The sequence below is a fragment of the Heterodontus francisci genome, chromosome 16 (assembly GCF_036365525.1).
Source record: "Heterodontus francisci isolate sHetFra1 chromosome 16, sHetFra1.hap1, whole genome shotgun sequence".
In the NCBI taxonomy this organism is placed as follows: Eukaryota; Metazoa; Chordata; class Chondrichthyes; order Heterodontiformes; family Heterodontidae; genus Heterodontus; species Heterodontus francisci.
In genome coordinates this window covers 72,720,290-72,742,720 of record NC_090386.1, presented here as the reverse complement: position 1 = coordinate 72,742,720, position 22,431 = coordinate 72,720,290, and the positions used below count along the sequence as shown (strand labels likewise).

General features: G+C 42.5%; 1 protein-coding gene across 1 annotated transcript in view; it reads left to right on the top strand.

Moving 5' to 3' along the window:
• mtcl2 (microtubule crosslinking factor 2) overlaps window positions 1-22,431 on the top strand; it is a 100,659-nt gene that overhangs the window by 34,810 nt on the left and 43,418 nt on the right. Inside the window, exons 4-6 of the mRNA XM_068048384.1 lie at window positions 9,829-9,891; window positions 11,225-12,514; window positions 19,404-19,571. Of these exons, the coding sequence (XP_067904485.1) occupies window positions 9,829-9,891; window positions 11,225-12,514; window positions 19,404-19,571 (1,521 nt within the window). The remainder of the gene's footprint in view (window positions 1-9,828; window positions 9,892-11,224; window positions 12,515-19,403; window positions 19,572-22,431) is intronic.

Sequence of the window (22,431 nt, the reverse complement as noted above, 5' to 3'; positions counted from 1 at the left end):
CCCAATCCCCTCACCGGCCTCTTTGCAACACTGATTTGCTTCAGATCGTTTCATTGACACTGGTTTAAAAATTGGATTGTCCCTTCCGAGCTCCCATCCCCATTCTCGCTCTCCCCAAGCTCCCATTCTGCCTCTCTTCATCCCCTGATGCCTGTTCCCCAGTCTCCTCCTCTCTTCCAATTTCTCATACCACGGGCTGAATTTTATGAGCCCTCCTTTGACCAGAAACATTCAGGGTACGATGAGAAGGAAAAGAGAGGCTTTTAACAAATACAAGGAGAGCAAATCAATGGAAGCATTAGTGGAGTACAGAAAGTGTAGGATGGAGCTTAAGAAAGCAATTAGGAGAGCAAAGAGGGGATATGAGAAAGCGCTGGCTGGTAAAAGTAGGGAAAAATCCCAAGATATTCTATAAGGACATCAATGGGAAGAGGATAACCAGGGAAAGAGTAGGACCCATTAGGGACCAAGGGAGGAAATTTGTGGGTGGAGCCAGAGGACATTGGTAGGGTGTTGAATGAATACTTCACATCTGTCTTCACCCAAGAGAATGAGGATGCTGGGAAGGTAAGTTTCGGTATAAAGTACTTACCTAGCGATTCGGCAGCTTCTTTTTGAACCGCGGTAGCAGTGAGAGTGCGAGCCAGGGGGCAGCTGGGAAGGTAAGTTTCAGTATAAAGTACTTACCTTGTGATTCGGCGGACGCGGACACGGGGACTGCTGGCTAAGTGAACTTATATATTCGGGCAGTGGCTAAACCCGAAACACTACACCTGTAGTGTCTCCCACCCATCCTCCTCCTCTAACCAAAAAAAAAGGACTCTTTTGTGTGGAGGGTTTGATAAGGTAAGGTTTTCCTTTATTTTTACTTAATCTCTGTCAATTTAGAGCAGAGGGGATGGAAGTTAGGGCAGTTGCATGCTCCTCTTGCAGGATGTGGGAGGTAAGGGTCACCACTTGTGTCCCTGCTGACTTCACCTGTGAGAAGTGCACCCAACTCCAGCTCCTCACAGACCGCGTTAGGGAACTGGAGCTGGAGCTGGATGAACTTCGGATCATTCAGGCGGCTGAGGGGGTGATGGAGAGCAGTTATAGGGAAGTAGTGACACCTAAGTTACAGGATAAAGGTAGCTGGGTGACCGTCAGGGGAGGGAAAGGGAACAGGCGCACAGTGCAGGGATCTTCTGTGGCCGTTCCCCTCAATAATAAGTATATCATTTTGGATACGGTTGGGGGGCACGACCTACCAGGGGAAAGCCACAGTGGCCAGGTCTCTGGCACTGATGCTCAGAAGAGAAGGGGGGAGAATAGGAGAGCGATAGTGATAGGAGATTCAATGGTTAGAGGAACAGACAGGAGATTCTGTGGTCGCGAACGAGACTCCTGGATGGTATGTTGCCTCCCGGGTGCCAGGGTCAGGGATGTCTCGGATCGAGTCTACAGGATTCTTAAGGGGGAGGGGAAGCAGCCAGAAGTCGTGGTACACATCGGTACCAATGACATAGCTAGGAAAAGGGATGAGGACCTGAAAAGCGAATATAGGGAGTTGGGTTGGAAGCTAAAAGGCAGGACGAGCAGGATAGTAATCTCAGGATTGATACTGGTGCCACGTGCTAGTGAGGCTAGAAACAGAGAGCGAGTGTAGCTGAACACGTGGCTACAGAGCTGGTGTAGGAGGGAGGGCTTCAGATATGTGGATCATTGGGATACCTTCTGGGGAAGGTGGGACCTGTACAAGAAGGACGGGTTGCATCTGAACTGGAGGGGCACCAATATCCTGGGCGGGAGGTTTGCTAGCGCTCTTCGGGAGGGTTTAAACTAGTTTGGCAGGGGGATGGGAACCGGAGCTACAGATCAGTGGATGGGGTAGCTGTTGAACAGGCAGATACAGAGTGCAGAGAGTCTGTGAGGAAGGTTAGATAATTGACAGGGCAAAGTTGCAGCCAGTATGATGGGTTGAAGTGTGTCTATTTTAATGCAAGAAGTGTCAGGAATAAGGGTGATGAACTTAGAGCATGGATCAGTACTTGGAGCTACGATGTTGTGGCCATTACGGAGACTTGGATATCACAGGGGCAGGAATGGATGTTGGATGTTCCGGGGTTTAGATGTTTCAAAAGGAATAGGGAGGGATGTAAAAGAGGTGGGGGAGTGGCATTGCTAATCAGGGATAGTATCACAGCTGCAGAAAGGGAGGTCGTCGAGGAGGGTTTGCCGACTGAGTCATTATGGGTGGAAGTCCGAAACAGGAAAGGAGCAGTCACTTTATTGGGAGTTTTCTATAGACCCCCCCCAATAGCAACAGAGACACGGAGGAACAGATTGGGAGGCAGATTTTGGAAAGGTGCAGAAGTAACAGGGTTGTTGTCATGGGTGACTTCAACTTCCCTAATATTGATTGGAACCTCCTTAGTGCAAATAGTTTGGATGGAGCAGTTTTTGTCAGGTGTGTCCAGGAAGGTTTCCTGACTCAATATGTAGATAGGCCGACTAGAGGGGAGGCTATGTTGGATTTGGTGCTTGGCAACGAACCAGGCCAGGTGGCAGATCTCTCGGTGGGAGAGCATTTTGGTGATGGTGATCACAACTCCCTGACCTTTACTATAGCCATGGAGAGGGACAGGAGCAGACGGCATGGGAAAATATTTAATTGGGGGAGGGGAAATTACAATGCTATTAGGCAGGAACTGGGGAGCATAAATTGGGAAGAGAGGTTCTCGGAAATGCATGACAGAAATGTGGAGGTTGTTTAGGGAGCACTTGCTGCGACTGCTGGATAGGTTTGTCCCGATGAGGCAAGGAAGGGATGGTAGGTTGAAAGAACCTTGGATGACAAGAGATGTGGAACAGCTAGTCAAGAGGAAGAAGAAAGCTTACTTAAGGTTGAGGAAGCAAGGATCAGACAGGGCTCTCGAGGATTACAAGGTAGCCAGGAAGGAACTGAAAAATGGACTTGGGAGAGCTAGAAGGGGACATGAAAAAGTCTTGGGTAGGATTAAGAAAAATTCCAAGGCGTTCTACACTTATGTGAGGAACAAGAGGATGGCCAGAGTGAGGGTAGGGCCGATCAGGGATAGTGGAGGGAACTTGTGCCTGGAGTCGGAGGAGGTAGGGGAGGTCCTAAATGAATACTTTGCTTCAGTATTCACTAGTGAGAGGGACCTGGTCGTTTGTGAGGACAGCGTGAAACAGGCTGATATGCTCGAACAGGTTGATGTTAAGAGGGAGGATGTGCTGGAAATTTTGAAAGAGATGAGGACAGATAAGTCCCCGGGGCCAGACGGGATATACCCAAGGATATTACGGGAAGCGAGGGAAGAGATTGCCGCGCCTTTGGTGATGATCTTTGCGTCCTCACTGTCCACTGGAGTAGTACCAGATGATTGGAGGGTGGCAAATGTTATTCCCTTGTTCAAGAAAGGGAATAGGGATAACCCTGGGAATTATAGACCAGTCAGTCTTACGTCGGTCGTGGCCAAATTATTGGAGAGGATTCTGAGAGACAGGATTTATGATTATTTGGAAAAGCATAGTTTGATTAGAGACAGTCAGTATGGCTTTGTGAGGGGCAGGTCATGCCTCACAAGCCTTATTGAATTCTTTGAAGGTGTGACAAAATATGTTGATGAAGGAAGAGCAGTGGATGTGGTGTATATGGATTTTAACAAGGCATTTGATAAGGTTCCCCATGGTAGGCTCATTCAGAAAGTAAGGAGGCATGGGATACAGGGAAAGTTGGCTGTCTGGATACAGAATTGGCTGGCCCTTAGAAGACAGAGAGTGGTAGTAGATGGAAAGTATTCAGCCTGGAGCTCGGTGACCAGTGGTGTTCCGCAGGGATCTGTTCTGGGACCTCTGCTCTTTGTGATTTTTATAAATGACTTGGATGAGGAAGTGGAAGGCTGGGTTAGCAAGTTTGCCGATGACACGAAGGTTGCTGGAGTTGTGGATAGTGTGGAAGGCTGTTGTAGGTTGCAACGGGACATTGACAGGATGCAGAGCTGGGCTGAGAAGTGGCAGATGGAGTTCAACCTGGAAAAGTGTGAAGTGATTCATTTTGGAAGGTCGAATTTGAATGAAGAATACAGGCTTAAAAGACAGGATTCTTGGTAGTGTGGAGGAACAGAGGGATCTTGGGTTCCATGTCCATAGATCGCTCAAAGTTGCCAGCCAAGTTGATAGGGTTGTTAAGAAAGCGTATGGTGTGTTGGCTTTCATTAACAGGGAGATTGAGTTTAAGAGCCGCGAGGTTATGCTGCAGCTCTATAAAGCCCTGGTTAGACCACACTTGGAATATTGTGTTCAGTTCTGGTCGCCTCATTATAGGAAGGATGTGGAAGCTTTAGAGAGGGTGCAGAGGAGATTTACCAGGATGCTGCCTGGACTGGAGGGCATGTCTTATGAAGAAAGGTTGAGGGAGCTAGGGCTTTTCTCATTGGAACGAAGAAGGATGGGAGGTGACTTGATAGAGGGGTACAAGATGATGAGAGGCATAGATAGAGTGGATAGCCAGAGACTTTTTTCCAGGGTGGAAAAGGCGATCACCAGCGGGCATAATTTTAAGGAAGGTTTCGGGGAGATATCAGAGGTAGGTTCTTTACACAAAGAGTGGTGGGTGTGTGGAATGCACTGCCAGCGGTGGTAGTAGAAGCAGATACATTAAGGACATTTAAGCGACTCTTGGATAGGTACATGGATGATAGTAGTATGAAGGGTATGTAGGTAGTTTGATCCTAGAGTAGGTTAAAGGTTCGGCACAACATCGTGGGCCGAAGGGCCTGTACTGTGCTGTACTGTTCTATATTCTATATGGAACTTGGAGAGAGAGACTGTGAGGTTCTTGAGCAAATTGTCATAGGGTATGACAAGGTATTGGAGGTTTTGGAAGGCTTAAAAGTGGACAAATCTCCAGGTCTGGACGATTTGTGTCCCAGGATGCTGTGGGAGGCGAGGGTGGAGATTGCAGGGGCTCTGGCCCTAATTTTTAATTCCTGTCTGGCCACGGGGGAGGTGCCAGAGAACAGCTAATGTGGTCCCACTATTTCAGAAAGGTTGTAGAGATAAGCCAGGGAACTACAGACCAGTGAGTCTCATGTCAGTGGTAGGGAAACTATTGGAGAAAATTCTGAAGGAGAGAATCTATCTCCACTTGGAGAGGCAAAATTTGATCAGGAATAGTCAGCATGGCTTTGTCAGAGGGAGGTCATGCCTAACACATTTGATTGAATTTTTTGAGCATGTGAACAGGTGTGTAGATGAGGGTAGTGCAGTTGATGTAGTTCACATGGATTTCAGCAAAGCCTTTGACAAGGTCCCACATGGGAGACTTATCAAGAAAGCAAATGCACATGGGATACAAGGTAACTTGATAAGGTGGATTCAAAATTGGCTTAGCTGTAAGAGACAGAGAGTGATGACAGATGGCTGTTTTAGTGACTGGAAGCCAGTGTCCAGTGGCGTACCACAGGGATCTGTGCTGGGTACCCTATTGTTTGTCATTTATATAAACGACATAGATGACTGTGTGGGGGGTAGGATCAGTAAGTTCGCGGATGACACAAAGATTGGCCGAGTGGTTAACAGTGAGGTGGAGTGTCTTAGGTTACAGGAAGATATAGATGGGATGGTCAAATGGGCAGAAAAGTGGCAGATGGAATTTAACGCTGAAAAGTGTGAGGTGATGCACTTTGGAAGGAGTAATGAGACACGGAAGTATTCAATGAATGGCCTGACACTGGGAAGTTCCGAGGAACAAAGGGACCTTGGCGTGTTTGTCCATAAATCTCTGAAGGCAGAAGGGCAGGTTAATAGGGTGGTGAAAAAGGCATATGGGACACTTGCAATCGAGGCATAGATTACAAAAGCAGGGAGGTCATGTTGGAGTTGTACAGAACTTTGATAAGGCCACAGCTGGAGTACTGTGTGCAATTCTGGTCGCCACATTATAGGAAGGATATGATTGCATTGGAAGGGGTGTAGAGGCGATTCCCCAGGATGTTGCCTGGGATGGAACATTTAAGCTATGAAGAGAGGTTGGATAGGCTTTGGTTGTTTTCGCTGGAGCAGAGAAGACTGAGGGGTGACCTGTTCGAGGTGTATAAGATTATGAGGGGCATGGACAGCGTGGATAGGGAGCAGCTGTTCTCCTTAGTTGAAGGGTCAGTTATGAGGGGACACAAGTTTAAGGTGAGGGGCAGGAGGTTTAAGGGGGATTTGAGGAAGAACTTTTTTACCAGAGGGTGGTGACGGTCTGGAATGCTCTGCCTGGGAGGGTGGTAGAGGTGGGTTGCCTCACATCCTTTAAAAAGTACCTGGATGAGCACTTGGCACGTCATAACATTCAAGGCTATGGGCCAAGTGCTGGCAAATGGGATTAGGTAGACAGGTCAGGTCTCTTTAATGCATCGGTGCAGACTCGAAGGGCCTCTTCTGCACTGTATTATTCTGTGATTGTGTGATTCCAGTGTTGGGGGTCGTGGCTGCGGGGGGTGGGGGTTGCCGGGAAAGGCCTGCCATGACCTCGGACAACGACCAGGCCCCGCCGTATTTTACCGTCAGCGGCGAGGTGTCGGTGCGCTCCCCCATCTTAATATACAAATAAGATTAAAATGAAAGAATAATCACCTTTCTGGTTGTGACGGCCATCCCATGCCGATATTCTGGCCGTCGGCTATAACTGCCACGCCTTCGGAACTCAGTTCGGAGGCATGAGACTGGTGGGGAGGGGAGAGGAGTGAAAGTTTCACGGTGGGATGGGGGGAGGTGGTGGAGAGTGGAGAACTATTGTAATTGGTTGTAGGAATGGTGGGCAGGGTTGAGGGTCAAAGCTGCTGAAGGTGGGAGGGTGAATAGTTGACCTATTAAAAAGTAGTTTTCAGAGGTAATAGATCATTTTATTTATGGTGAACTCAGTTGTGGGGGGGGGGGGGGGGGGGTGAAAGGGGATGCAAAGTATAAATAAAAATTTATGAACAATTTTTGTCCAGCGGGACCTTTAAAAATTTAAATTAAACTGCAGGGCTTCAAGCCCTTTAAAAATGGCATCTGCGCGGTAGTGTTGGACACTGTTGTTGGGAACAGAGCAGCCGCCCCCTGATGACATCATCAGGGGTAGCCACTCCACCCCCTCCATTTAAATGAGGCCCCGCGCAAAATTGCGGGGGCTCAGCGATGACACCTCTGCACCTGAAGATTGCCAACTTCAAAGTGCATTGCTGCAATTTGTGGCGCGCTAATAAAATTCAGCCCCACATCTCTCTCTATACCCTTCATTGCAAAGCACACCCCACTGACCCACCAGCTTGTCAGAGACTCCCTACTCGCCCACTGTCAACTCCTGATTGTTCCCAGCACACTGACCAGTCCCAGCTCTGTGGTTTTTTGGAAGTGACGTCACCGAGCCAGAGCCTTCTCTGTGGTGTCAGCAGTGATGTCAAGGTGTGAGTGGAGGAAATTAAAAGCACAAAGATCACCCAAACTGTGAGCAACAGTGCCCAGGGTAGTCATGCTCTTTTCCAGGAGGCTCCCAGAAAGCTGATGGGTAGGTAAACCTATAGGGGAAGGCAGTCAGGAGGATTCTTGCATTTTAATTTAAATTGGAAAGCTTTCTTTTGGAACTTTGTCAGAAAAATTCAGAATTTCTAAATAAATTATGGGGGTAGCCACCACCTAATTTATCTATAACGTCCTCAAACTAAGTCAAGGAGATTTATTCTTTCAAAGCTTTTGATGTTTAAAGCCACATTAAAAAAAAAATTGGGTTGTGAGCCATTAAAAATGTCTGGAAATATAATGTAAAATGACATAAGGTACAATTTTTCTATTTGCTAAATTAGATTTCCTAATCTAGTTGTATCATATTGCTGCTGTACGATTAGTTTCTGTGTGTGCATCTCAATGTTAAACAGAGACCAAGCAAATAGATTTCAGCTTTAAGTTATTGCCTGCATTACTTTTAACATCATCGCATAAGAATGCGTGGGGAAAGCCGTGTAATTTACTGGGATCTGAGCCAGGCTCACATCTCAAACGTTGCCATGTAACCAGGGAGATGAGATACATATGGCAAAATGCATCAATGTTTTGTTCATTATGAATTGTTCTAGATTCTCATCATGCATTTCTCAGGGTGTAGAGATTTTTACAGCTTTTGTATTGCCAAATCTTTATTGGTTAGTTTGCTCCCTTTAGTTAGTGAAACTTCAAATAAAAAGATAAATGGTTATAGTTTCTTTACTTGTTTGATATCACTATTTCCAAGCTACATTAGTTAACAGTACGATGCCCATTAACAATTCCCTGACTAACAACAACTTGCATTTATATATCAGCTTTCATGTAGTAAAACATCCCAAGGGACTTTGCAGAAATTTGACACTGAGCCAAAGAAAAAGATATTAGGACAGGTGAGCAAATGCTTAGTCAAAAAGCTGGGTTTTAAGCAGCATCTTAAAGGAGGTGGAGAGGTTTGTGGAAGGAATTTAGGAGCCTAGGGCATAGAGAGCTCAAGGCAGAGATGTCTGTAGTGTGGCAAATGTAGCGGGGGATGTACAAGAGGCCAGAATTGGAGCAACGCAGAGCTCTTGAAGGGTTGTAGAGTTGGAGGAGGTTACAGAGATGCAGCAGGGCAAAACCACGGATGGATTTGAACATGAAGATGAAGATTTTATAATTGAAATATTGAAGAACGAAGAGCCAGTGTAGGTCATCAGGCACAAGTAAGAAAACTTTGTTTTATAAGGAATTTTTTTGAATAACATTAAAAGACTGTTTAATTTGTCTGCAGATAACTGATGAGTATTCTTCATAAGCACCTTGATCTATTGATCAGAAAACTATGATTGGTGGTCTTGTTGCAGTACTGGACATAAAGCTATTCAATACAATACAAATAATGAATTACTTTACACATGAATAGATGCTGCCTGCAACACATTTGAAATGAAAGAAAGGCAAGATTTACATGATGAAAACATTCCTTGTATTATAAATCAGTCAAATCGCCAGAAGGTGAAATGATAATCCATAAACCGAAAAGGAAAGGCTAGGCTTTGCTATCAGTACAAAGTACTTCTCCATTTTTTTAATAACCACATTATCTTACCTTCTTGGATATGTTGTGGTCTTGAACTAAAAATATAAGTAGACTTATGTTCCAGTCACTGACTCTTTTTGGAAGTACTCTGTGACAGGTTACAGGAACAGCCTGGTGCTTTTCAGCATGGATTTCAGTGGGAGCTCGCAATTCATACCAGTTTGGGGGCTAAGGCAGACAATTGTGATTTCTTCCAGGGTTATGCAGGGCTGAATTGATCCTGGGTCGATCTAAATTGCTGGCTACCATGCACATTTGCATTGTGCCCTTGTATCCAACATAGCCAGAGTATTTTATTAGGGGTTTCTTAACCAGAAAACCAAGAAAACTACAATATTTCCTTAAACAGAGATAAATGGTGTTTTGTTTTCCTTTCAGGAACGTTATGAGTGACTGCTTTATAAATAAAATTCTCAACCCATCAGTTTTTTCATCTCCTCTGTGTTCAATAAGCATAAACAGTGCAGTTTGCAACTAAGTGGTTTTGTTTGTTACAGATAATTGCTTGCACGTGATATTAAAAAGTTAGGATTTAATGAAAGAAGGGAATAGGGGTGAGTGACTCAATTAACTACTCAGTATGTGGTTGCCAGCATTTTTCTAAAATGGGCACTGTGGAAAGCTAGCATGGCCCACTGGTTCTATGGTTTTGAAACTGATTACAGGTTGTGAAATGATCCTATACGCAAATGGTTGCAATTGTAATAAAAACACCCCTTTTATTGTTCTAATAGAGCTCCCTGAAGAAAAGAGGCAGCCGTGTTGCTACAAAACCAGAAAAGAAGCCCATGTCACAGGTACAGAGGCAGTTCTATTTCAATGGTGACAAAGTCGTTTGATATCAGTGACTTCATACAAGATGTTGGAGTTGTATAAACTCAATGTGAAAGTGTTTTAACTGCTCAGTAGAAAAGAGACATGAACAGTGCTTTGAGTGTCCTTGTTTTTGTTTGTGGATACGTACAAGCTCATTCGGGTAGCTATTAAGTTTATCTGTTTTAAATTAAAGTGGAAGTAAAATAGAGAAAAACGCCTTTGGCAAAGAAGTGATGTAACAGGAGTGTAATTGGAATGGCTGTCTGAGGCATTTGCTTCAGTGGCAGGTTGATATTTCATGGAGCTTAAAGTGTCATGGTCATCCTGGTAAAGTGACCATTGTGCATTTCAGTTTGAAAATCATGATTCGGCGTGGCTGTCATGTCCAATAGAATTCCACATTACAAAGCTTTTCACTACAAGTATTATAGCTGTTGCTGCAGTTCAGAATATGCTGATGACCAGTCAGACGGCTCCAAAGGAGTGGTTTCTGAACAAGCAAGCTGCTTGTGACAATTTCTTTAAAATACAGCCATGGCCTTTTGACAACAGTCAGTATCTCAGTAAAACTCCTAAATCATCTAGTTAAGGAGCAACATTGGTGGCAACCTAGGTAATCTGCCCATCCTATTAGTGGGAGATGATGGTCGGTGTAGGGAGACCCAAGAAAGTGCCAGGGGTATTTTGGAAAAGAAGAAATCATGCCTTCAAATTTAAAATAGGTTGTTTTTCAAGTTAGAAAATCAGGCGTTATTTGAGATGTTGGGCAATCTGTAACTACCTGGCAATGCTTGCAGCCTTCTCTGTTAGATTTAGCAGGTTAAAACAAATCCATGATCCTTGAATTACAGCTTAATGTTCCTTGCATACATGAATACACAGATTTTTTTTATCCTTTTTAAGAATACTGCAGCTAAGGTTTTGCACAATGCTGCTTTTGTGTTTTCATTTATGAGGGTGATTTGCCCTCTGTTAGCCTCCTTTTTCCAGTTCTGTTTCTCCTAGTTATCTGCCAATGCTAGTTTGAATCCAGCCAGTAGAACTTGCAGAATAGTAACTAGGGAATGATTTCTCCCCCCCCCCCCCCCACCCCCGGGAATCTCCCACACCAGTTGGCAAGAAAGTACCTGAGCTGCACTTACTTGTCCAAAGCAGGAAACTGCAAAATCAGGATGGCAGTGGTGCCTTTCATGTTTTAACATTGCCCAATGTAGCATGTTGCTGCTCTTATGTGTCATTCATCTTGATTTGCAATTTGAATAATAGTGTGTGCCGAGATAATGTACATTTATATTCATTCTTGATTCAAAATAGGAGGATAGTGCTGATCTGAAATGCCAGCTCCATTTTGCTAAAGAAGAAGCTGCTGTGATGTGCAAAAAGCTAACCAAGTTAGTGAAGGAGAATGAAAACATGAGAGAGGAACTGGTGAAGTACAGCTCTCTTTATGGTGATTTGGACAATGCAGTCTCTATTGGTGAAATTGGAGAATCTCCTCATGTAAGAGAAGCTGAGCTAAAATTGCATCTGAAGCTGGTAGAGGAGGAAGCCAACATTTTGAGCAGAAGGACAGTGGAGTTGGAGGTTGAAAACCGTGGACTAAAAGCTGAAATGGATGACCTAAAAGGTCACTGTGAGAAAGAATCCTCAAACCAGGATATTAGACTGGGATTTACCAGCACAAGCTATGGCGAGTTTGGAGAGAATATTGGGGAACTCAGGCGTCACCTTCAATTTGTGGAAGAGGAGGCAGAGCTTCTAAGGCGATCCTTAATTGAGTTAGAGGACCAAAATAAGCACCTCATGAATGAACTAAATAGATACAAATCTGAATCCAATCAGGAGTCAGCATGGTCAGATAGTTGTCCATCATTAAATGAGCCTTCCCAGGAAGAGCTCATGGCAGCCAGACTCCAAATCAGTGACCTGAATGGGAAAGTCAAGAAGCTGGAATACGAAAATCGTGTGCTCGTTTCAAATCTTCAGCGTTATGACTTGGCATCCTACCAGTGCCAAAAATGCTCCAGAGAGCTTGATACTGAGGTTAGTGACTCGACAGATATCTCTTCATCTCAGCCCAGGAGAGAAGTACCAGTTGGAGGTGAAAATGATTCACAGGAAGCCCAAGAGAGAACCTCTGGGAGAGGGAGCAGCAGAATTGCTGATAATGACGATGTGACTGCTAACTTGTTGGGAAGAAAAGACCTTGAAATTCTGTTCAGCATTAAAGATCAAGCCGAACTTGTAAGTGAAGTCATTGACCTCTTAATTTCAGACACAAGTGGCTTAATTTCTGATGCCAAGCTTTGTTCAGCCATTGATTTGCCAAAGCAGTCCTTCAATGAAAGTAATAATGAAGCTGCAAATGCCTATGATCCTAAATTAATGAGCACCATTAATTCAAGGCTTCTTAACTTAAAGACTGAGCTGGCATCTATTACTGAGAAAATAGACCGCCTTGGTGACAGTATCCAAGAAGAAAGCAGGAGCTTGTCCCCTTTACCCCATCTAACAGAGTCAGCAAGCTTCCTATCCACTATGACATCAATGTCTCAGGACTTACCCATGGATTCTGTAGGAAAAGAAGTTGCAGCGGATTTAAAGGTAAGCAAATCTTTTTCCATCTTACTCCCTGTGATAACATCCTGGTTTGTCATGCTACATAGTTGCAGTAACTAAATAATAATAAAAGTTTTCTAAAACTAATCTTCAATTCAAATTTTAGTAACATTAACAACAGAAAAGCTAACAACTCATTGCATGTAACAAACACCTTATATCAGCATGGAGCTTTGTACCAATGAAGTGTGCGTGGTACAAGAAAATGATGCATGGGAAAGATGTACGTTCCTAGCCAGGAATTGTCTGTAATATTTAAACAGATATAATCATTGTAGTTGATAAAATAGCATTTGAAGTCCATTGTTATCATTGCTAAGTTTAAAAATTTTGCTTTAGATGGTCATTTTTTTGAGTTCCCAGTAGCTTGATACTAAATGGATTGCTTTCAATGCTCTGAACCCTGTTGCTATAAGGTTCACTAAGCTTCTCAATTGTAGAATGTGCTTGCATCATTTTACACGTTTGTGCTCATGCTGCAGAACTCCACACAATGGGAGTGCAGATCAGGAATTTGGGCGCATTGCCCTCTGCCCAAATTCCTGATGTACACTTCCACCAGGCAAAGTTCTGTAACTGAACTGCAGACTTGTAAAATGACTTGTACAAACTTTTGTACATCAGAACCTGAATTCCTTTGATGTACATCATATTTATTGCATACTTATGCACATTCTGCATTTAAAGTTTTATTAAATTGTGTCCTGAAGGTTCCGTATCAACCATGAAAATAAGAAGTGGGAACACAGACGAGCAGATGATATTTGATATGGGATTAGAATTTGAGTTTCAGTCAGGACTTGTCTTTTCAAGCCTCAGAAGGTCCCATTCAACTATTTAAATGTATTTTCGAGAAAATCACATATTGTGCAAATAAAGTCAGTTGTTTTTTTCTTCCTTGCACTATCATTAGGCTAGAATTAGAATTATCAGGTACCACCCAGCAACATCCTGGCACAAAAATAGCATATTAGTTACCCTTAACTGAAAAACAAACAAGATTCTATGTAAGCAAAGGTTTAATATTGGGCCCTCTACTCTGACTGTATTGCACTGGTCAGTATAGTAGAATGGGATTTCTCAGAACATTACTTGTATTCATAGTTGACAAACTAGGACAGTAAGGGAAACTAGACAACAATTTTAAATGTTCTCCATTGAAGTGAAATAAAAAAAGAAAGACTTGTATTTATATTATGCCATCCACAACCTCAGGACATATCAAAGTGCCTTGCAGGCAATGAAATACTTTTTGAAGTGTAATCACTGTTGTAATGTAGGTCAGTGATTCTCAAACTTTTTCGGTTGGAGGAGCCTTTTTCAAATCGATTAATAATCTCAGACCCCCAATCTAAATGATAATATATAAAACTAATAAGAAGAAAGTAGAAGACACAAATTACATATCCGAAACAGAGGGTAACCAAGGGACTAATAAGAGTGAGGAACTTAAGATAATTTATTTCAGCAGAGAAAAAGTATTGGAGAAACTCAAGGGCCTAAAATCCAACAAATCCACAGGACCTGAGGGCCTGCATCCTAAGCCTGTAAAAGAGGTAGATGCAGAGATAGCGGATGCGCTGGTTATGATTTTCCAAAATTCCCTAGGTTCTAGAACGGTCCCAGCGTATTGGAAGTGAGCAAATGTAACACCACTATTCAAGAAAGGAGGGAGAGAAAATAGGGAACTTCAGTTAGCCTAATATCAGTTGTCGGGAAAATGCTGGAATCTATTGTGAAAGAAGTCTTAACAAAATTACAGTATGATCGAACAAAGTCAACATGAAAGGGAAATGATGGTTGACAAACTTATTACAGTTTTCTGAGGATGGAACTAGTAGATTAGATGAAGAGGAACCAGTAGAACTAAAAGGCATTCAATAAGGTGCCACACACAAGATAAGGGCTTATGGAGTTGGGGGTAATATATGGATAGAGGATTGGTTAATAGACAGGAAACAGAGAGTAGGGATAAATGAGCATGACTAGTGGAGTGCCACAAGGATCAGTGCTGGGGCCTCAGCTATTTACAATCTATATTCATCAGCTAAATGAAGACATAGAGAGTAATATATCTAAGTTTGCTGACGATACAAAGGTAGGTGGCAATGTAATAAAAGCAAAATGCTGCGGATGCTGGAAATCTGAAACAAAAACAAGAAATGCTGGATTCACTCAGCAGGTCTGGCAGCATCTGTGGAAAGAGAAGCAGAGTTAACGTTTCGGGTCAGTGACCCTTCTTCGGAACTGACAAATATTAGAAAAGTCACAGATTATAAACAAGTGAGGTGGGGGTTGGGCAAGAGATAACAAAGGAGAAGGTGCAGATTGGACCAGGCCACATAGCTGACCAAAAGGTCACAGAGCAAAGGCAAACAATATGTTAATGGTGTTTTGAAAGACAAAGCATTAGTACAGATTAGGTGTGAATATACTGAATATAGAACATCAGCAAGTGCAAACCTGAAGAAAAACAACCTGAAAAAAACAGTGGGTAAGCAAACTGAACAAACTAAGATGAAATGAAATAAATGCAAAAAATGTAAAAAGGAATGCAAAAAAAAGGAAGAAAAAATAACTAAAAATGACTAAAAATGAAAGTAAAGTGGGGGGCTGTCATGCTCTGAAATTATTGAACTCAATGTTCAGTCCGGCAGGCTGTAGTGTGCCTAATCGGTAGATGAGATGCTGTTCCTCGAGCTTGCGTTGATGTTCACTGGAACACTGCAGCAATCCCAGGACAGAGATGTGAGCATGAGAGCAGGGGGGAGTAAGCTGTGAGGAGGAGGCAAAGAGGTAAAGGCCTGCTTGGGTCAGGAAAAAGAACCCGACTCAAACCCAACCGATCCACAGCGGACCCGAGCCCGACCCGGCCCGAGTCCCTCCGATCTCTCCTCGAGCCCAACCTAACCTGACCCAAGCCCGACCGGACCATCCCTTTACCTACCTTCCAACTGGGAAACTCCAGGAAGTTGCAACACATGCGTGATGATGTCATAGTGACATAATTCGCTCACTGCGCAGACTCAGTTTCGTCCCGAACTCCCAGCTCAACTAAGTTTTTATTTTTAATACTTACTGGCGAGCACTTACCACGTGTGCCCGGCCCGACCCAACCCAGACTCGGCCCAACCCAACCTGAGCCTGAAAACCAGACCCGGAAGAGGGGTCTGACCCGACCCGAACCCGACACATGTTGTCGGGTTCGGGTCAGGTAGCAGGCCTTTATAAAGAGGCTGCAAAGAGACATAGACAGATGAAATGAGTTGGCAACAAGGTGGCAGATGGAGTATAATGTGGGGAAGTGTGAAGTTATTCAGTTTGGTAGTAGATTTTTTAAAAGGCTGAAACTTCCAAATGTTGATGTTCAGAGAAACCTGGGTGTACTTGTACAAAAACACAAAGTTACCATGCAGGTACAGCAAGCAATTAGGAGGGCAAATGGCATGTTGGCCTTTATTGCAAGGGGATTGGAGTACAAGAATAAGGAAGTCTTGCGACAAGGGCTTTGGTGAGATCGCACCTGGAGTACTGTGCACAGTGTTATTCTCCATGTCTAAGGAAGGATATACGTGCATTGGAAGCAGCACAACAAACGTTCACTAGATTAGTTCCTGGGATGAGAGGGTTGTCCTGTAATAAGCTGACTAAATTGGGCTTATACGCTCTGGAATACAAGATTCTGAGGGAACTTGATAGGGCAGACACTGAGAGGTTGTTTTCCCCCCCAGCTGGAGAATCTAGAACACGGGGGCAGAGTCTCCGGATAGGGAGCTGATCATTTAGGACTGAGATGAGGAGAAATTTCTTCACTCAACGGGTTGTGAATCTTTGGAATTCTCTGCGTCAGCGGGTTGTGGATGCTCCATCGTTGAATATATTTTAAGGCTGAGATGGGCAGATTTTTGGTCTCAGGGAATTAAAGGATACAGGGAGCAGGCGGGAAAGTGAAATTGAGGCAGATGATCAGCCATGACCATATTGAATGACAGAGCAGGTTGGAGGGGCCTTATGATCTACTCCTGCTCCTATTTCTGATGAAAGTGCTGCATGTATAGAGTGTTTCAATAATGCTTTTAAGAAAACAGGTAATACATAGAGTAGCAATTTTAGGATAATGTCATTGATAAGTGATGAGACAGACCAGACAAATCAATGATGAGGGATAAGTGTGACTCCACTATCATTCCAGTGCATGCCAACTAGACTAATAGCATACACACCCAATACAAACAGCTATTGGTCAAATCAGTATTAACAGCAATCTCACCCCATTTAGATGTTTGACAGGCTCAAAGCAGGCTATTATTTTCACTTTTTAAAAAAACTTCCCATGAACAGACAGGTTTCCTTCCCTCCAATTCTATGACCAAGTACTCGAGTGAATGTGACGTTCTCAGGAATATTTTACATACCTGTGAAACCCAGCCCAGTTTCTCGGTCTTATTTAATCATTCAAGGAATTTACATTATTGCAATATGGTGAAAGATTTAAGTAAGTCACCCTGACAGCTGTTCCACAATTACAAGTATCAAACCAACAAGAGATTAATGTAAACAAAAAATGCTGAAAATACTCAGCAGGCCAGGCAGATTATCATGACACTCACTGCATGAGTCCAAATTGAATGTAGCCACTATCATTGCAGCAGCTGGCCTCCCACCTCCCCTACCCACCTGCCGAAAGTAAATGCGAGACTCACTGCTGAAAACCTCGGCAGCCGAAGTGCCCATCGCCACAAAGAAGGCCGAGTATTCAGTACCTTCAGAAGTGGACATCTTCTCAGCTCCTTGTGCAGGACTCACACTAGCTACCATTAATTTATAGAAAGCAGGCAGCTTGCCTTTTTTGCTTCCTTTTCTCCCTTTTGTTTTTCTCTCTCTCGCCCACGAGAGATATTATTTGGCGGACCCCCCTGAAGACTCTATAGACCACCAGGGGTGCGTGGATCCCAGTTTGAAAACCACTGATGTAGGAAATGCAGCAGCCAATTTGCACACAGCAAACTCTCTCAAACAACAATGTGATCAGGACCAGCAAATCTCTTTTTTGTGAAGTTGATTGAGGCCTAAATATTGGCCAGAGCACCAGGGTATCTCCCCGCTTTTCTTCGGAACACTTTTATGTCCACTTGAGTGAGCAGACGAGGCCTCTATTAACATCTCATCTCAGAGGTGATAAATCTATACAGAATAATCAGTTAAGACATGCATATATAATTATACTTAAGGGGCTATATCAGAGGAAATGCAATGTCCCTACCATTGAGATAAATTAACCTGGGATTTTTTTTTTTTAAAGATGCATTTTATTTGATGGATTTTCCTAAAAGCCATGACAGTAAAAACCTAAACCGAACATTAATAGTGAAAATATTGCCTCTGTACACCTATTGTGCACTTATTCTGCCTAAACCTCTCTCTTTAAAAAAAAAACTTAGAGGGTCCATGGTGTCTCAGCAGGTTTACTCTGAAAGGGACAGAGTAGGAAAGTTCAAGTTTCAATCCATGGTCCATGTGAGTTAGCTGAATTTAGCTTAGACTATGGTGAGGCACTATGATTGGTTAAAGGTGGAAAAATCATCTCTGATTCGTGCTCTTGATCACTATCTGGTGCCTGCACTGAAAGTCCACATGTGAGCATTGGACAAAATTGGACTGGGCTGTGGTCACTCCCATGTTCAAAATAGCCTGATTTAACATGTACTGTCGAGACCACACATGAATAATAGCCATTTAGGTAGTTGAGAGTGAATGGCACCCATGTAATTATATCACAACAAAAGTCAATACCTTCAGGAGAGCACAGCAGAAAATTGGTAGAGATAAAGGGGGTTTTACCTATCATTTTTGATTTAGTGAAGAACTACTGAAATCCATGTAACATTAGAAACTAAAGAATGGACCTTGGGCACAAAATACCTTAATGCACCAATGTATTCCTCCTACATTCATTTTGTGACCAAAATATACATTAGCTTCCAAAAGAATTAGTAAAACTAAAGAGCTGAGGACATAACTGTTTTAATCATTATAGCTCTCTTTATGGTAATTTAGATTTTAAGCATTAATATAAAAAAAGGTAGAGACTAATGTTTTTAATGGGGGATTTGAAATTGTCTACTGTTAATTCAGTGTTGCTTAATTCAAATCTGATGCAGTTTTTAGCATTAAATTCCCATGATGCTGTTATTTATGTTGCTTAATTCAAATGTTTGGATAATTCAAATTTTTAGCAAAAAGCATTTGAGTAAACTGCATCTTCCCAAGGCTTCCATACTCTACAATGGTGTTTCACATTGGGAGCAAATGAAACACTTGTAATAGGATATTTGTGTAAATAGATGTGTTATTTCACAATTTGACTATCATACAAGTAGTGGCAACTGGAATAAAAACAAGAAATGCTGGAACCACAGTATTTTGCTTTTATTTTAGTGGCAGCTGGATATTGGCTCTTTTGCTCATCAGTCCGTTGCTTTGGTAGTTTAGTCAATTTGGGTTCAAAAGTTTATATTGCTTCAGAGGATGTTTCCAAGAAGTGCATGCACACCCTTGATTGAATCAGAGCTCTATTGCCTGCATGTTGCTGGTTTAATCCCTGCATCATTCACTGCATGTGCACCATAACTGGTGTTTGCACACTTTTTCTTCTCTTTTCTCTTTTTTTTCAAACAAATCAGCCCATAATTTTGCTCATTGTCTTTTTAATTTTGTTTACGACACTCTCATATGCCACTGTAATAAAGATGTTTTTCCTTTTCATACTTTTCTTTGTCTTGTAGTTTTTTCAATGTTTACTATACCCAGTTTTTGTTTCTTTGTTCCTTCCCTATCCTTTGTTTTGTTTTCATTAACTTGCCCATGCATGCAGCAGCCTAACTTTAGGGATCAAGTGGACTGGCAGCAAGATGTTAGCCATACCCCGGAGATCTGCCTAACCAATGCTGACGCCAAGGAGTACCGGGAAAATGCCAAGGAGTATGCTGCTACGGAGTATAACATCTACAGCCATGAGGAAAATGACTCCTATGCTACAGAGGTAAATTTATCAAATCATCTTCTGTCTATAATAAAATTACTAGTTACTAATGGAAAATATAGTATAATTTTTCTCGGTATCCACTTTCATTAGTGCAAATATAGAAAAAACAAATCTCCTATGGTGCAACTTGCAGTCAGTGCGAGGTTGCATTATTTTATAAGGAATGTTATACCATGTAACAAATGATATTTGTCTTCTCATAAACTATACATGTATGCGTTTCTAATTCTCAGTAAATAAAATTGGATGGATTTCTACAGTAATTAATTGAGAGACTGCAGGTATTCTTGTTATGGCATTCTGTGTTCCTGATAAGTTATTAAAGCTAAACACAGAAGTCTGAGTGTAGCAGTTGAAATGTGACCGAAATGTAATGGATTGCCTTTGTAGCAGTACTAGTGAATCTCCAGTCAGAGATTTACTGTTTTTTGCAGACAGAAATATTTACCATGTAAAATAGAAAGAAGGTGTGTGTCCTTTTTAAGGCTAAAGCATGAAATTGCTCTTGAAATGAATGGTAAGTTCACATAGAGTTCTGGTTACAGATCTAAAACTGAGATTCATTTGAAGGACAGGCTAATTAATAAATTGGAGACATTGTGGAAATAGCATGTTCTATAACGAAAGGGCACTGACACAAATAGTATTTTCACATTGCTTTGCAACAGTGAGAAAGAAGGCTCAGTTCAAGAGGCAGAAACTGTAAATGATCCTAATTACAAGAATTGTTTTAAGAAGTTTTAAACTTTCCCACATTTACGCCTAGCTTGGAGGAGCTTGTGGTTTTTAATCTGTTTTAACTTACTTCCCCCAAGGTTCACTGCTGCTCTTGGGAAACTGGAAGTGGGGGAGGGTCAATCAAATGGGATGAGTAACACCAAAGAATGAATTTACCAAAGTGAGAATAAATTTTCTTGTGGCTAAAAGTGACAGAAGCATAACACTGTGTACAATATGTGGCACTGTAGGCAATCATTTTAACCTATTATGTAGACATGAACAGATAGCTGTAAGGTTTGAGGTGTCCACACTTTAGAGGTCACACTTTGTTACAGATGCAAAAGACTCAGTTTTTATAAAAGAGAAATTAAGCCAGTTATTTTTGCTGTTCTTTCTAACATTAAGCATGAATCAAGGATATATAACCAGCTACCAATTGTCAGTGAAACAGTTATCCTCCAGTTGACCATAGAATGCTATGAAAGCAGAATTACCCTCTAGTTCATTTAAGAATGTGGCTATTTATGGGATATCTCCACTGGATGTACCTGTGCAATGACCTTAAAGGGATGGGTTAGGTTAGCCACTAAATGTTGCAACTATCCTCCAGGTTCCACATCATCCAGGAGCATTGCCATGAGAAATCAGCTCGTATATTATGCTCCTGGAAGAGGCAATTATAAGTATGGCAGTGTTCTGAAATTTCAGGTAATTATTGTAACATTCAGCAATGATCAGTTTCCGAGGCTGTGAATTAAAGCTCTTTGTTGAAATGAAGGTGTATAGAAAGATGCTCAGCTTTCAGTTATGTCACAGTGTCTGTGCCATTCAGACTTGTTAGATCCCAGTTTCATGCACAGTTGTGCTGCGTTAGTGGATCTCATGTATAGAAACATGTTATGGTTAGCCTTCCTAGGAAAAGGGAATGAGTAAAACTGGTCAATCTTGATTACTGTATGGCGACTCAGTAGGTATGTTAGGATTGTGCTAATCTTTGATACCACTTATAGTCGAATGGCCTCGCGTATGAAAAATAACTACTTGGGCAAGGATCTGGAGGGCTGTCATCAACTGGTGAACTATAGCCATCATGAATCACCTCCTTCAGAAGAGCTGTGAAAATTAGGAAGATGAAATGATAGGTGGACATAAAGGTGTGATGCATGGTGATTGCATGTCATGGCTATGAGGATTGATTTTCGAGTCCTGGTCCTGAGGCAGCAGGACCAGATTTGAAAAGGTTTACACTCGCCAGTTTGCATAAAGGCTGACTTCATGCAGTCTTCTGAGGCTTTCTTGATTAAATACTTAATATGTTCCCAGTGTGGATTGAGGTTCATGTTGGAAACTTGGGCAGCAGGAATTCCTGCTTAATAATAGTTCCCTAAGGGCTACTGCTGCTATTTAAAAGGGCGATTCTTCTGGACAGCTACAAAATCTTTTACAAATCTTGATATTGGATGTGGCAGTGGAGGTGCTGCTGGAGCAAGGGAAGGAGAGGAGTTTTGCCATGTTTGCCAATTGTTGGTTGCATGAGAAGAGGTGACCAAAAGGGTGAATGTGGTCTCCCAATATCCACGAGAGCGGGGAACAGATGAGGGCGAAGTATGGCAGCCCCAAGAAAAGCACCAAGGTACAACTACCCAGCATATATCTAGACAAAGTAAACAGGAAAAGTATGCATGCCACAGAGCTTCCTCTCAGGATATCATCACGTGACTAAGGCTGTATAGAAAGCATTCCAACAATCCTACAGTTCTTTCACAAATTCATCTGCATGCCTATAATGATGTAAGGCAAATTTTATATAACTACCATTGTGAAAACTGGAACTATTACTGCACTTGCATCTTCAAAGTTCTTCCCCCAAAACAAACTTCCGACAAAGTTTACAGCTTAATGAATAGTTGTTGACTCTCACATACATGTAGGAATGAGAGGTTGGGTGGCAGGTATTCAGTGTCTCTTCTTCAAGCCTCTAAATATCAGCACTGCTTATCTACGTGTAGGCAAGGCTTCACATGACAAGTGGGAACAAATTTATGCAGGAGGAAGGTCCACAGCCTCAGGCTCTTGAACAGATTTGCAGAGCCCATTTTTTGGCTCCTGGGAGCAGAGGCCATAAACAAAATGCCAG